The 14,776-nt window shown below is 47.1% G+C and overlaps 1 protein-coding gene across 1 annotated transcript in view; it reads left to right on the top strand.

Moving 5' to 3' along the window:
* The window catches only part of LOC142660307 (capping protein, Arp2/3 and myosin-I linker protein 3-like), a 318,596-nt gene that overhangs the window by 254,238 nt on the left and 49,582 nt on the right, over positions 1 to 14,776 (top strand). Inside the window, exon 20 of the mRNA XM_075836905.1 lies at positions 8,857 to 8,914. Coding sequence (XP_075693020.1) covers positions 8,857 to 8,914 — 58 coding nt within the window. The remainder of the gene's footprint in view (positions 1 to 8,856; positions 8,915 to 14,776) is intronic.

Genomic DNA, 14,776 nt, shown 5'->3' with positions numbered 1-14,776 from the left:
GCTTGTCTGATTATCTCTACTCCGTTTCTGGACTTTCAGTTAACCTATTGGCTGTCTGGTTTCTAGCTCAGGTTTGCCTGTATTGCACCTCTTATCTAAACTAAACTCTGTTAAGACAACCTGGGTTATAAGCAGCAAAGTCCATCCCACCTTGCGGTCAGCTCTGGCGAACACATTAGAGTCGCCTTAGACACTGTGGATCAGAGATGTTACGCATTTGAGGTTGCGGGTTTATGTGAACGCTCCCTCCCGGCAGACTCCAGCAGCTTTGAGGTATCGCTTCACTTGCATTTCCATAACATAAGGATCTTTGCATTGGAATTGGGTGAAACTAGCACAGGAGCTTTGGATTCGATGAGAGGGGGCAGGTGAGGCCAGCTTATGATGTTTTAATTTATTTTGAGCATAAATCAGAATAGCCCAGGAGCTTTGATTTGATGGGGGGGGGGGGGTAATTGCTTTAGGCTGTATTAACTCATGGTGTTTCATTGTGATTTTACAGTGTGGTTTTGTGCAGCGCAGCAATTGCAAATACCAGTGCCATATGAACTTCAATGAAATTCTACATATTGATTTTGTGCGTTTTTGTTGGTTTTGCTGCTGGGTTTTAAAAACACAGCATGCCCTGTTTATTGTATGTGATTACATGTGTCTATTACCTAATTTTGCACAATAGGAACATGAGCACTAAAAATGCCAAGGACAGCATGAAAATATCATTAATTGGCCTCAATGACCTAAGAATAACTGGCCACAACAATTTGCAATTCCACAGTTTGCAATTTGCAATGAAGAGTTCTGTGTACCTATCATGAAAACCCTTAACAACAAAACCTGCAATAACGAAAGTAGCAGGCAGGATTGTTCCCCCCTTCTTTTACCCCTCCAACTTGTTCTCTGCTAATGCCACAAATACTACCCTTTTTTTTACTCACACTCTACCTATTAGCTTCTATCTACCTATTGGCCTACTCCCTACAAATCTCGTGTCATGCCCTAGTTCATGTTGTTGTACTTAGTTTTTTCTATTGTTTCATGTTATCTACTTAAACCTTTTTTCATATGTGCCCTAGAATTAATGGAGCTTTAAAAAAATAAATGAATAAATATTAATAATATTAATAATAATAAAAACATGTTGCGCTAGGCCAGGGGTCTCAAACTCGGCCGGGTAAGTGGGCCACATATAGAAAAAATGGGAAGTTGACGGGCCGCATTACTTTCAAATTTGATACAAAATTATTGTTAATCAATTAGTTATTTGATCTACTATAACACTATATTACTATAATAATAATAATAATAATAATAATACTACATTACTATAATAATACCGCTAGGTGTAAAACTTGAGATGATATTTCTCCACGTGCTTATTTCAACAATCCAGTTTTCCAGTTTAAGTGTCGCTAAATGCAGTCCGTCTGCTCAGTTGGTAGTGTTTGGCAGACATACATGTCAAGATTGGGCAGCCGCTTTTTAGATGGATGCTGTCACAGTGCCCTCTGTGGATGCTGCCACAGTGCCCTTTGTGGATGCTGCACAGTGCCCTCTGTAGATGCTGCCACAGTTCCCTCTGTAGATGCTGGCACAGTGCCCTCTGTAGATTCTGCCACAGTGCCCTCTGTAGATGCTGCCACAGTGCCCTCTGTAGATGCTGCCACAGAGTCCTCTGTAGATGCTGCCACAGAGTCCTCTGTAGATAATGACACAGTGCCCTCTGTAGATAATGACACAGTGCCCTCTGTAGATAATGACACAGTGCCCTCTGTAGATAATGCCACAGTGCCCTCTGTAGATAATACCACAGTGCCCTCTGTAGATAATGCAACACACCCCTAGATAATGCCATATTGTTCTCTGTACATACTGCCACAGTGCCCTCTGCAGATGCTGCCACAGTGCCCTCTGCAGGTGCTGCCACAATGCCCTCTGTAGATGCTGCCACAGTGCCCTCCGTAGATGCTGCCACAGTGCCCTCTGTAGATGCTGCCACAGTACCCTCCATAGATGCTGTCACAGTGCCCACCGCAGATGCTGCCGCAGTGCCCTCCGCAGATGCTGCCACAGTGCCCTCCGCAGATGCTGCCACAGTACCCTCCGCAGATGCTGCCACAGTGCCCTCTGCAGATAATGCCACACACACTCCAAGTAGATAGCTCCATTGGGGCTCCCTCTAGGAGTGGAATCCCCAGCCAGAGCATTGCCGACGCTTTTGGGGATTCCTCTACTATTGGAGCCCCTGACGTCACTGTCCATACACAGTGACATCAGGGGATCCTCCTGGACCAGAATGTGATATCAGGGGCAACACCAGAGCCAGAGTCCCAGAGCAGGGCACTAGTATAGGCTCTGCGCCAGAACTCTGGGGAAGCCATTAACATCAGTGTCCATATATGGACAGTGATGTCAGGGGCTTGCCCAGAGCAGGAGTCCCGGAGCAGAGCCGTTTCTAGCTCTCTGCCTGGGATTCCAGCTCTGCTCCTGACATCACTATCCATATATGGACTTGGATGTCAGGGGCAACCCCAGAGCTGGTGTCCCAGGCAGAGCACTAGTAGGCTCTTCCTGGGACTCCAGCTGTGCTCCTGACATCACTGGGACTCCTGCTCTGGGAAAACCCCTGACATCACTGTCGATGTATGGACAGCGATGTCAGAGGCTTCCCCAGAGTCCCAGAACAGAGCCTATACTAGCGCTCTGCCCAAGACTCCAGCTCTGGGGAAGCCCTAGACATCGCTGTCCATATGTGGACAGCGATGTCAGAAGATTCCACAGAGTCCCGGAGCAGAGCCGATACTAGCGCTTTGCCCGGGACTCCGCTCTGGGGAAGACCCTGACACGCTGTCCATATATGGACAACGATGTCAGGGAATTCCACAGAGTCCCGGAGCAGAGCCGATGCTAGCGCTCTGCCCGGGACTCCGCTCTGGGGAAGACCATGAGACACTGTCCATATATGGACTGCGATGTCAGGGAATTCCAGAGTCCCGGAGCAGAGCCTATACTAGTGCTCTGCCCGGGACTCCGCTCTGGGGAAGACCCTGACACTCTGTCCATATATGGACAGCGATGTCAGGCAATTCCACAGAGTCCCGGAGCAGAGCCGATACTAGCGCTCTGCCCGGGACTCCGCTCTGGGGAAGACCGTGACACACTGTGCATATATGGACTGCGATGTCAGGGAATTCCACAGAGTCTTGGAGCAAAGCCGATACTAGCTCTCTGCACGGGACTCCGGCTCTGGGGAAGCCCCAGACATCGCTGTCCATATGTGGACAGCGATGTCAGGGAATTCCAGATTCCCGGAGCAGAGTCTGTACTAGCGGCTCTGTGTCCCGCGGGCCGCAGATGACAGCCCCAGGGGCCGCATGCGGCCCGCGGCCCGCGTGCTTGAGACCCCTGCTCTAGGCTAATGTATAAATCACTGGAATAGGACTGGAGTTTCTTAAAACTTAACTTTTACTTAAGATTATTTTAAAGATGTGTTACATACTTTCTACACATTAAAACTTTAAATTCAAATAGTATTTCACTGTTTCATCATCACATTGGGCATCTTGGTGATGCAATTCAACATTCAAGCTTATGAGATTATACAATTGGAAAAATTGTTATCACATACACTTTATCTCATCATCAATGAATCAACATCCCATTTTACTTTTTGGGGTTCTCCTCTCAGGTATCAACATGCAAATCATAATAGAGCAATTTTTCTGGGGTGATCAGCCTCCCTACCCGTTCTGTAGTTGGTTGCATCTATTTTGTTTCCTTAAATGAGGGGACTAAGGAACCACTCTCCAGTAAATAGATTCTTTATCCTCCCGACGCGTTTCATCATGACCTGAATTGAAAGTTTTAATGTGTAGACACTATGTAACACATATTTAAAATAATCTTAAAGAGGCTCTGTCAACAGATTATAAATGCCCTATCTCCTACATAATCTGATCTGAAATGTAATGTAGATAACAACAGTGGTTTTTATTTTGAAGAACGATAATTTTTGAGCAAGTTATGAGCAATTTTAGATTTATGCTAATTAGTTTCTTAATAGACAACTGGGCGTGTTTTTACTCTTTACCAAGTGGGCGTTGTACAGAGGAGTGTATGACGCTGACCAATCAGTGACCAATCAGCGTCATACACTTCTCATTGTTCCCGCCCATTGTTACAGTGTGATTGTGCAGTGAAAGAGGCTGGGCTGGAACAATGAGAAGTGTATGACGCTGATTGGTCACTGATTGGTCAGTGTCATACACTCCTCTGTACAACGCCCAGTTGGTAAAAAGTAAAAACACGCCCAGTTTCCCACCATCCACCACAGTCTTATTATGCACGGGCCCCGTGACAATCATATCATCATATCTTTCCTTATGACTTGACTCAACAGTTCAGCCAGTCTGCCACATCTTTTGCCTAGCGGAAAAAATATATTAATTTAGTTTTAATTTAGACAGATATAGCATAGAATAGGAGATATTCAATACGCACAGCTTTTTCTTGATTTCATAGAATGATGCCTTTTTCTTCTGAGTTTCTGGGGCAAAGTCAGTAAATATTTCTATTGCATTCCCTGCATACAGGGCCGCCATCAGGAATTTCAGGGCCCCCTACAGCTAAATTTTCTGGGCCCCCCTACCGTGACACCGCCTGTTAACGGTACTCCGTCCAGTACTATATCATGGTACCCAGGGCCGCCATCAGGGGGGGTATTAGGGGTACTGATGTGAGAGGCCCGGTCAAACCTAATTGAAAGGGGGGCCCGGCAAACTGCCGTGATTTGCCTTTGGTAGAAAAAAAACAGGCCCCTGCAATGGGGCCCGTTTTTTTCACCAAAAGAATGTCATGAGCTGCGGGCCCCCCTTTCAATTAGGTTTGGCCGGGCCTCTCACATCAGTACCCCTAATACCCCCCTGATGGCGGCCCTGGGTAGCATGGGGGCTGTCAAACACCGCCGCCCGTGCGACCGATCACGCGCACCCGCAAACTCCCGCGCATGCGCACCGGCGACCGCCTGGAACCGCGCACCGAATTTTGAGGCAGATTTTGACCTGCCCACACTATCTTGCCGCGTTTTTTGCCTGCGGCGATTGAGGACAGCAGACAGAAAACGCAGCGAAAAATGCATTTTCTGCCTCCCATTGATTTCGATGGCAGGTCAGAGGCGGAACCGCGGCAAGAAAGGACGTGCTGCTTTTTCTTTTTTCCGCGACTGGCTCCCATTGATTTCAGATTAAATCAATGGGAGGCGGTTTTGGAAGTTGTTTGGTGCTGATTCTGACGCAGTGTCCGAGTCAATATCAAGGCCCAAAAACTCTGTGAACTGGGTCTTATTGTTAGGGCTTATTCAGACTAACGTGTAATACATCCGTGCAACGTGCGTGATTTTCACGCGCCTCGCACGGACCTATGTTACTCTATGGGGCCGTGCAGACTGTCAGTGATTTTCACGCAGCGTGAGTCCGCTGCGTAAAACTCACGACATGTCCGATATTTGTGCATTGTCCGCGCATCACGCACCCATTGAAGTCAATGGGTGCGTGAAAATCACGCCCAGCACTTCCGCAGCCGTATAAACTATGAATGAAAACAGAAAAGCACCACGTGCTACAAACATACAAACAGAGTGTCATAATGATGGCGGCTGCGCGAAAACCACGCAGCCGCGCATCATACGCTGCTGACACACAGAGCTGTTATGGACCTTTTGCAAGCGCAAAACGCCACGTTTTTGCGCGCGCAAAAAGCACACGCTGCAAAAATAATGGACCTGCAGTGTGGCTTTTTGGCTTTTTAAGCCGCAGCATGTCAATGTATTCTGTGGAATCGCTGCTCCTCTGTTGCAGAAATGCTGCGTTTCTGCCGCAAAAATCACAAATGAGAAAAAAAAAAAAAGGCACTTTTTTAAATTTATAAAAAAGTTTAGACTTGCCCCGGCTGTAGTCCTGGTGACGCGATCCTCTATTCTTAGCGCAGCCCGGCCTCCTGTCATGACGTTTCATCCCATGTGACTGCTGCAGCGGTCACACGGTTTACAGCGTCATCCCAGGAGGCGGGGCTACGTTCAGAAGAGAGAGATGCGTCACCTAAACTACAGCCGGGGCAAGTCTAAACTTTTTTTTCCCTGTAGGATTCCCGCAGCGGACACGCCTCACCAAACCTGTGCCACTATTTGGTGCGGTTTTGCTGGCAGAATTCCCTGCAGCTACCGGGGCGGATAAGCTGTGTAGTTTTACTCAGCATATCCGCCTAGTGTGTCCCTTATGATGTCGCTCCTGGAGCTGCTGCCGGTCTCTAAATAGGCAGTTGGTTCAGTAGAATTTGGAATTATTTTTTTTTGTGAACCAGCTTAAAAAAATACAAAACTTTTGTGTTAGGGCCTGTTCACATCACTGTTCGCTTCCGCTCCGGGGTTCCGTCTGAGGATTCTGTCGGGTGAACCCCGCAACGGAAAGTGAAAGTGATAGCACAGCTTCCGTTTCCATCACCATTAGCGCAGTCGACTGCGATATTGATTCCGTCCGAAAACCAGCCGAAATGGTGACGAACCACCGCTCCGGGGTTCCGTCTGAGGTTTCTTTCGGGTGAACTCTTCAACGGAAAGTGAAAGTGACAGCACAGCTTCCGTTTCAGTCACCATTGATCTCAATGGTGACGGAAACATCGCTAATGGTTTCCGTTCGTCACCATTCCGGCTGTTTTTCGGACGGAATCAATAGCGCAGTCGACTGCGCTAATGGTGATGGAAACGGAAGCTGTGCTATCACTTTCACTTTCCGTTGCGGGGTTCACCCGACAGAACCCTCAGAAGGAACCCCGGAGCGGAAGCGAACAGTGATGTGAACAGGCCCTAACACAAAAGTTTTGTGTTTTTTTAAGCTGGTTCACAAAAAAAAATAATTCCAAATTCTACTGAACCAACTGCCTATTTAGAGACCGGCAGCAGCTCCAGGAGCGACATCAGGGGCCCGTTTTTTCCTACCAAAAGAATGTCGCGGCAGTTGCCGGGCCCCCCTTTCAGTTAGGTTTGGCCGGGCCCCTCACACCACTACCCCTAATACCCCCCTGATGGCGGCCCTGCCTGCATACCTTAGGTCCTTGGGATTTCTTGTTTTGTGCATTATTGTTTCTAAATTAATAGAGGTCAGAAACTTGGCAAGAATTGGTCGTGGCCTGATACCTGGAGGAGACATTGGCAAAGGCATTGCAAACATTTTAAAATATGGTCTCCCCTTTCACATCCCTCCGATCCAAGATATGACCAGCCAGGAAACCTGTCTCAATGCTGAAATAACTTGTCTGGCGCAGCCTCTAATCCAGGAATACAGACAGTGTTCGGAGCACGATGAGTACCGCTGCACACTATTTCAATCTGAGATTGTTACAATGAGTGTATGTACTTATTTATAAATGCATTTCTTCATATTACAAATTTTATTGAAACTAGATTTTCTGCTTTTTCTGGTCAGTTGTGCACACGGCTTAGGTGACTGTTCACTCTCCTAAGGGGAGCAGCAGTACCATCAGTGAGCATTCTGGCCCCTTTTTTTTTTTTTTTACTTTAAAGTGACCACCTGTGAGTGTGTGTATTCATGCTATCATTTTGACCTGATGAAGGTATCTTGCGTACCTTGAAACGTTTGTCTATGTAATAAAAATTTTTGTTCAGTACACGAGTGATGTATACCCGGATTAGGAGCTGTGTCAGACAAGTGCTTTTTTTCCAGCGTTGAAAAAGGTTTCCTGGCTAGTCATATTTTGGATATGTTTGCAGAGTTCCAGTTGCACCATTTGCAGAGGGGATTTTGGCAGCGGCAGCAGCCCAATACCTTTACAAGCCTAAATATAGTGTTGTGCCTACACAGTAGCACAACATAGCAAGGTGAGCCTTGACAACTACGGTTAACACAAATTTTGTGTTGTGAACATACTCACCCTATGTAGCGCTGTTTTTGTCTTTTGTTCAGCCCATACCCACTCTGAGAAAACCGGAAACCATAAGATGTATCTTCTAGAGCAGTTTTCAAGGTCCCAAAGTTTTTTTTTAAAAAGTCACATTTTTATCTACTATTGCCTTTTACAATTGTCGATACTAGTGATTCAGCTTCAGTCTCACACTAAATTTTTGAAAGTCCACTCTTAAAGAAATGTATACGGATGAATTAATGCTGATTCTGCGAGGCCTTTAGCATCTCGGTTACAAGATTGTATTGCATTGTATTGGGTTGTCCAATGTAAATAAAGATTAATTATTGTATAGTGAAAACAGTCCAACTTCTTTAATATATACGTTGTGAAAAATATAGTTTTTTACATACCTAAATCAGGTTATAACCAAATGACTCTTGATTTATTGTAAAAGTGTATGTTTATTACATCTTCTCGAGTAGATTACAGCATCATCACAACAAATTATCAAATCAAAGTTATATCCATGAGTATATGCCAAAACCTACTAAGAGATATCAATACAGCATTTAATATGTATCTTACCATGACAGTGGGCCTATGCCAGAAGGTGTATTAGAGGGTGTCCCTCATGGTGTTTATATGTTAATTCTGTACTGTGAAAGTGTTTGCCTCTACCCGATTTAGTCTATTTTTGCATATGTGTTCCCTTGCCACAAGCCAAATTCTTTGTTTTAGCTTAGAGTAATTAGACCTTAAGCCACCTTATCAGCCTATGACAATATTTTCATTTACATAAATAAACTTTACATAAAAGTAGAAAACTTATAAATATCACATTACAGAAACTATATTCAGAATAGTACATGGCAGATCAACTGCTGTACATTAGCATTGATAACACAGTTCTGTATTTTAGTAAAATATTTTTTTCTATTTTAGCACATCTGTTACAGATATACTTCAACGAATTGGTCAGCTGCTTCAAGACGATGAGTGTGTACGTATTTATTATGCTGTGGTGTAAACTTCATAGCAATGTAGAAACATTAGAAGGTTTATATTGATTTATTTAAAAGTTTTACCCCCTTCCCGCCCAATCACGTACAGTTACGTCATTAGCGCTAGTGTGTTAGCGCCTTCTCACGTAACTGTACGTAATAGTGATGGAGTGCCTAACATTGGCTTTCTGCTCTGCCAAGTACAGAGGCCTTTTAGGCCCCGTCCAGAGGCGTGGCCTAAAAGGCTTACTGTCAGGGCCAAGAAGATGGCCCAGGCTCAGAAGCCGCGAGTGTCAGATGTTTGTTACAGCTGACACCCTGCTCTAATGGCCAGAACCGGAGCTAGCTTCCGATTCGGCCGATTAACCGCCTCAGATGTTTTTCAGCATTCAAGCGCCGTTTTTATAGCCATTTTTCAAGACATTTACGCCTTGTAAAACATCTGAAAACACTGCGTGTGAACATACCCTGACAAAGAAAATATATATTAGAAATGAATTTTGGCAAAAAAAAATTAAATTTGTAAATTTCACCTTTTTGCTTTAATTCCTGTGATTTAATTTGCTTTAATTCCTGTGAAATGCCTGAAGGGTTAAAACACTTTCTGCATCCTGTTTTAAATACTTTGAAGGGTGCAGTTTTTAAAGTGGGGTGTTCTATGGGGGTTTCAAATATATGCGCCCCTCAAAGCCACTTCAGAACTGAACTAGTCCCTGAAAATATAGCCCTTTTGAAATTTTCTTAAAAATTTGAGAATTTCTGTTAAAGTTCACAAATAAGCAATGAATTTATCGACCACATTTTTCCACTAACATAAAGTACAATGTGTCACGAGAAAACAATCTCCGAATCACTTGGATAGGTAAAAGCATTCAAAAGTTATTACCATATAAAGTAACACGTCAGATTTGAAAAAATCGGCTGTGTCCACAAGGCAAAAACAGGCTGTGTGCTGAAGGGGTTAAAGACTATGGAGACCTTTGCACTAATTTTTTTGTTTGTTGTTCATTTACTAATTCAAATTCAAAATTAAGTAATATTATAAACAGTCATCATTACAAATTTCCTACCATTTTGCTGTTGTAGAGTCTGAATAACTCTTTCTTAGGGAGGATTTACACGAGCGTGTGCGTTTTTGCGCTCGCAAAAAATGCGGCGTTTTGCGCGCGCAAAAGGTACTTGACAGCTCCGTGTTTCATGATCATATGATGCGCGGCTGCGTGCTTTTTCGCGCAGCCGCCATCATTATGACACACTTTCTGTTTGCAATCATAGTTTGCCTGCTGTTGCGCGAATCGCCTCTGTGGGGCATACGTGATTTTCACGCACCCATTGACTTCAATGTGTGCGTGATGTGCGAAAAACGCAGAAAAATAGGACCTGTCGTGAGTTTTACGCAGCGGACTCACGCTGCACAAAAATCACTGACAGTCTGCACTGCCCCAAAAACTAGCATTGGTCCGTGCGACGCGCATGAAAAGCACGCACGTTGCACGGACGTATTACACGTTCGTGTAAAGCCGCCCTTAGGCCTTATTCACACGAACGTGTTATACGTCCGTGCTACGTGCGTGATTTTCACTCGCGTCGCACGGACCTATGTTAATGAATGGGGCCGTTCAGACTGTCAGTGAATTTCAAGCAGCGTATGTGCGCTGCGTGAAACTCATGACATGTCCTATGTTTGCCCATGTTTCGCGCTGCACGCACCCATCGAAGTCAATGGGTGTGTGCAAATCGCGCTCGGCACACGGAAGCACTTCCGGGTGCCGCGCGTGATTTGCGCAACAGTAGTAAAAACAATGAATGAAAACAGAAAAGCACCACATGTTTGTAAACCTAAAACCAGAGTGTCATTATGATGCCGGCTGCGCGAAAATCACTCAGCCGCGCACCATATGCTGATGATGCGCGCACAAAACGGACACATCCGTGTGAATAAGGCCTTATACAGTAGTGTAGCTGTTTTTCCTGTAAATTCGGACATAAATCCGACAGCACACTTCTCCTGTTGGGGGCTGACGTCATCTGCCCTCTGCTCTCTGAATCCCTTCTCTCAGTGTTAGGGTGGATTCACACAAACGTGAATTGTGTCCGTGCAGGCTGCGTGGTTTTCACGCGGCACGCATGGACCAATAGAAGTCTATGGGGCAGTACAGACAGTCCGTGCTTTTTGCGCAGCGTTTGTCCGCTGTGTAAAAAGCGCGACACGTTCAATATATCGGCGTATTTCGCGCATCACGCACCAATTGAAGTCAATGGGTGCGTGAAAACCACGCAGGTCTCACGGAAGCACTTCCGTGCGGACTGCCTGTTTCGCGCAACAGCTGTCAAAAGGATGAATGTAAACAGAAAAGCACCACGTGCTTTTCTGTTTACAAACATCCAAATGGCGTGTTATAATGATGGCAGCTGCACGAAAAGCACGCAGCTGCGCATCATATGATGCTGCCTCACGGAGCAGGTAAGTGGCTTTTGCGCAGGCAAAACGCTGAGTGTTTTGCGTGCGCAAAAACGCTACGTTCGTCTGAATCAGCCCTTAAAGATAGCAGCAGGGAGGGGGAGGAGGTTCTACATGGCAGATTGGCAGGGTGTGGAAAGCATCAAAGTGTTAACCCCTTCGCGCACCCAGATGTGTTATGACGTCCGGATGTGATGTTTGGACCGTGCTCACGTGCTGAGTGCGCTCCATATGCTGCGGGTGTCGGCTGTATTTTGTAGCGAACACCTGGGACTAGCAGCCAGGAGCAGCGATCCTGGTTGTTTAACCCCTCAAATGCTGCAGTCAATCACTACCGCAGCATCTGAGGCGTTGAAAATAGGGGGGCTCATCGCCTCCCCTGCATCAAGCTCGGAGGTGACGACGGTTGTCATGGCAGCCCAGGGGCCTTAATAAGACCCCCAGAGCTGCCTTCACTCTGCCTCTGCTAAGTCCTGCCTATGGCAGGGCTTAACAGAAGCCTATAAAAATTACAATATACTGCAATACATTAGTATTGAAAAAATATATATATTAAAAGTTCAAAAAACTCCCCTTTTCCCCTTAAAGTAATCTAAAAAAATAAAAAAATTAAACAAATTATCGCTGCGTCTGAACTATTACAATATAACTGTTAGAAGAGTTATTTAATGCGCGCGGTAAACGTTGTAAAAAATTTAAATCGACAAAATCGCTGTTTTTTGGTCAACTTAGCTCCCAAAAAAATTAATACATCAAAAAAGTTCTACGTATCAATTAAATGGTACCGATAAAAACTACAGCTCGTCCTGCAAAAAATAAGCCCTCACACCCCTCATTCGGTAAAAAAACTAAAAAAAGTTATGGCTCTCAGGGATTATTCAGATTTTCACACGCGTCACACGGACTTATATTAGTCTATGGGGCCGTGGAGACAGTTGCGGGATTTTTAAGCAGCATGAGTCCGCTGCGAAAAAGTCACGACATGTCCGTTCTTTGTGCGGATTTCGCGCATCACGCACCCATTGAAGTCAATGGGTGCGTGAAAATCACGCATGCCACACGGAAGCACTTCCGTGGGACGAGCGTGATTCGCGCAACAGCTGTCAAACTATGAATGTAAACAGAAAAGCACCACGTGCTTTTCTGTTTACAAACATCCAAACGGAATGTCATAATAATAGCGGCTGTGCGAAAATCACGCAGCCGCGCATCATACGGGGCTGACACACGGAGCTGTTAAGTGCCTTTTGCGCACGCAAAACACCGCGTTTTTTGCGCGCACAAAACGCACACGCTCGTGTGAATCTGGCCTCAGAATGTGGCAACAAAAATTTTTTTTTTTAACAGTAGCTAAGTAGTAAAATATAAAAGAAAACTGTATAAATTTGGTATTACCGTAATCGTATTGAGCCACCGAATTAAGATAAGTTGTCATTTTTACCGCCCAGTGAAAGCCGTAAAAACGAAACCCAGAAAACAATTGAGGAATAACAGTTTTTTCCAACTTCAGCCTGCAAAGATTTATTTTTCAGTTTCCCAGTACATTATATGGAACTATAAGGCGGGATTCACACGACAGGGTTTCATAAATCGACCGGCACCCGGCTGCATTAGGAATAATAGACCCCTAATTGGGCTATTCACACGACCGATTTTTTGACGGCCGGGAAAACCGGGCATCAAAAAATGGGACACGCCCTATTTTCGGCCGGTTGCCCGGCCGCCCGGCTCCCATAGAAGTCTATGGGGCCGGGTAATACACGGCCATCACCGGAATGTGTCCCGAGTGATGGCCGGGTATACCGTCGCTCGCGCACTCTCTCTCCTCCTCCTCACAGTGCAGAGTGCATGTGAGGAGGAGGAGGAGGAGGGTCTTTTACTGCTCGCTGTAGGAGTCGGAATCCCCAATCCCCGGCCGGGCATTGGGGATTCCGCTACAGGAGAAGTGCGTGACTACACTGTCCATATATGGACACAGCGAAGTCACTCACTTCTGCAGCGGAATCCCCGACTCTATGGCCGGGTATTCCGCTACAGGAGAAGTGCGTGACTACAATGTCCATATATGGACACAGCGATGTCACTCACTTCTGCAGCGGAATCCCCGACTCTATGGCCGGGGATTCCGCTACAGGAGAAGTGCGTGACTACACTGTCCATATATGGACACAGCGAAGTCACTCACTTCTGCAGCGGAATCCCCGACTCTATGGCCGGGGATTCCGCTACAGGAGAAGTGAGTGACTACACTGTCCATATATGGACACAGTGACGTCACTCACTTCTGAAGCGGAATGACCGACCTGTGGCAGGGAATTCCTCTCCAGGAGAAGTCAGTGACTACACTGTCCATATATGGACATTGAAGTCAGTGACTTCTCCTGGAAAGGGGGGGGGGATGGGTGCAACCTACAGGGGGCTGTGTGGCATCACCTACAGTGGACTTGGTGGCATCACCTACAGTGGGCTGTGTGGCATCACCTACAGGGGGCTGGGTGGCATCACCTACAGGGGGCAGGGTGGCATCGCCTGCAGGGGCAGGGTGGCATCGCCTGCAGGGGGCTGTGTGGCATCGCCTGCAGGGGGCTGTGTGGCATCGCCTACAGGGGGCAGGGTGGCATCGCCTACAGGGGGCAGGGTGGCATCTCCTACAGGTGGCTGTGTGGCATCACCTACAGGGGGCTTGGTGGCATCACCTACAGGGGGCTTGGTGGCATCACCTACAGGGGGCAGGGTGGCATCACCTACAGGTGGCAGGGTGGCATCACCTACAGGGGGCTGGGTGGCATCACCTACAGGGGGCAGGGTGGCATCGCCTGCAGGGGGCTGTGTGGCATCGCCTGCAGGGGGCTTTGTGGCATCGCCTGCAGGGGGCTGTGTGGCATCGCCTGCAGGGGGCAGGGTGGCATCGCCTGCAGGGGGCTGTGTGGCATCGCCTGCAGGGGGCTGTGTGGCATCGCCTACAGGGGGAAGGGTGGCATCGCCTACACGGGGCAGGATGGCATCACCTACAGGTGGCTGTGTGGCATCACCTACAGGGGGCTTGGTGGCATCACCTACAGGGGGCTTGGTGGCATCACCTACAGGGGGCTTGGTGGCATCACCTACAGGGGGCTTGGTGGCATCACCTACATGGGGCTGGGTGGCATTACCTACAGGGGGCTGGGTGGCATTACCTACAGGGAGCTGGGTGGCATTACCTACAGGGGACAGGGTGGTATTGCTACAGGGGGCTGGGTGGCATCACCTACAGGGGACAGGGTGGCATCGCCTACAGGGGGCAGGGTGGCATCACCTGCAGGGGGCTGTGTGGCATCACCTACAGGGGGCTGTGTGGCATCATCTACAGGGGGCTGTGTGGCATCAACTACAGGGGGCTGTGTGGCATCACCTACAGGGG

Source organism: Rhinoderma darwinii, chromosome 9, assembly GCF_050947455.1.
Source record: "Rhinoderma darwinii isolate aRhiDar2 chromosome 9, aRhiDar2.hap1, whole genome shotgun sequence".
Taxonomy (NCBI): domain Eukaryota; kingdom Metazoa; phylum Chordata; class Amphibia; order Anura; family Rhinodermatidae; genus Rhinoderma; species Rhinoderma darwinii.
The sequence above is the reverse complement of the archived record's forward strand: the minus strand, read 5'-3'. Positions and strand labels throughout refer to the sequence as shown.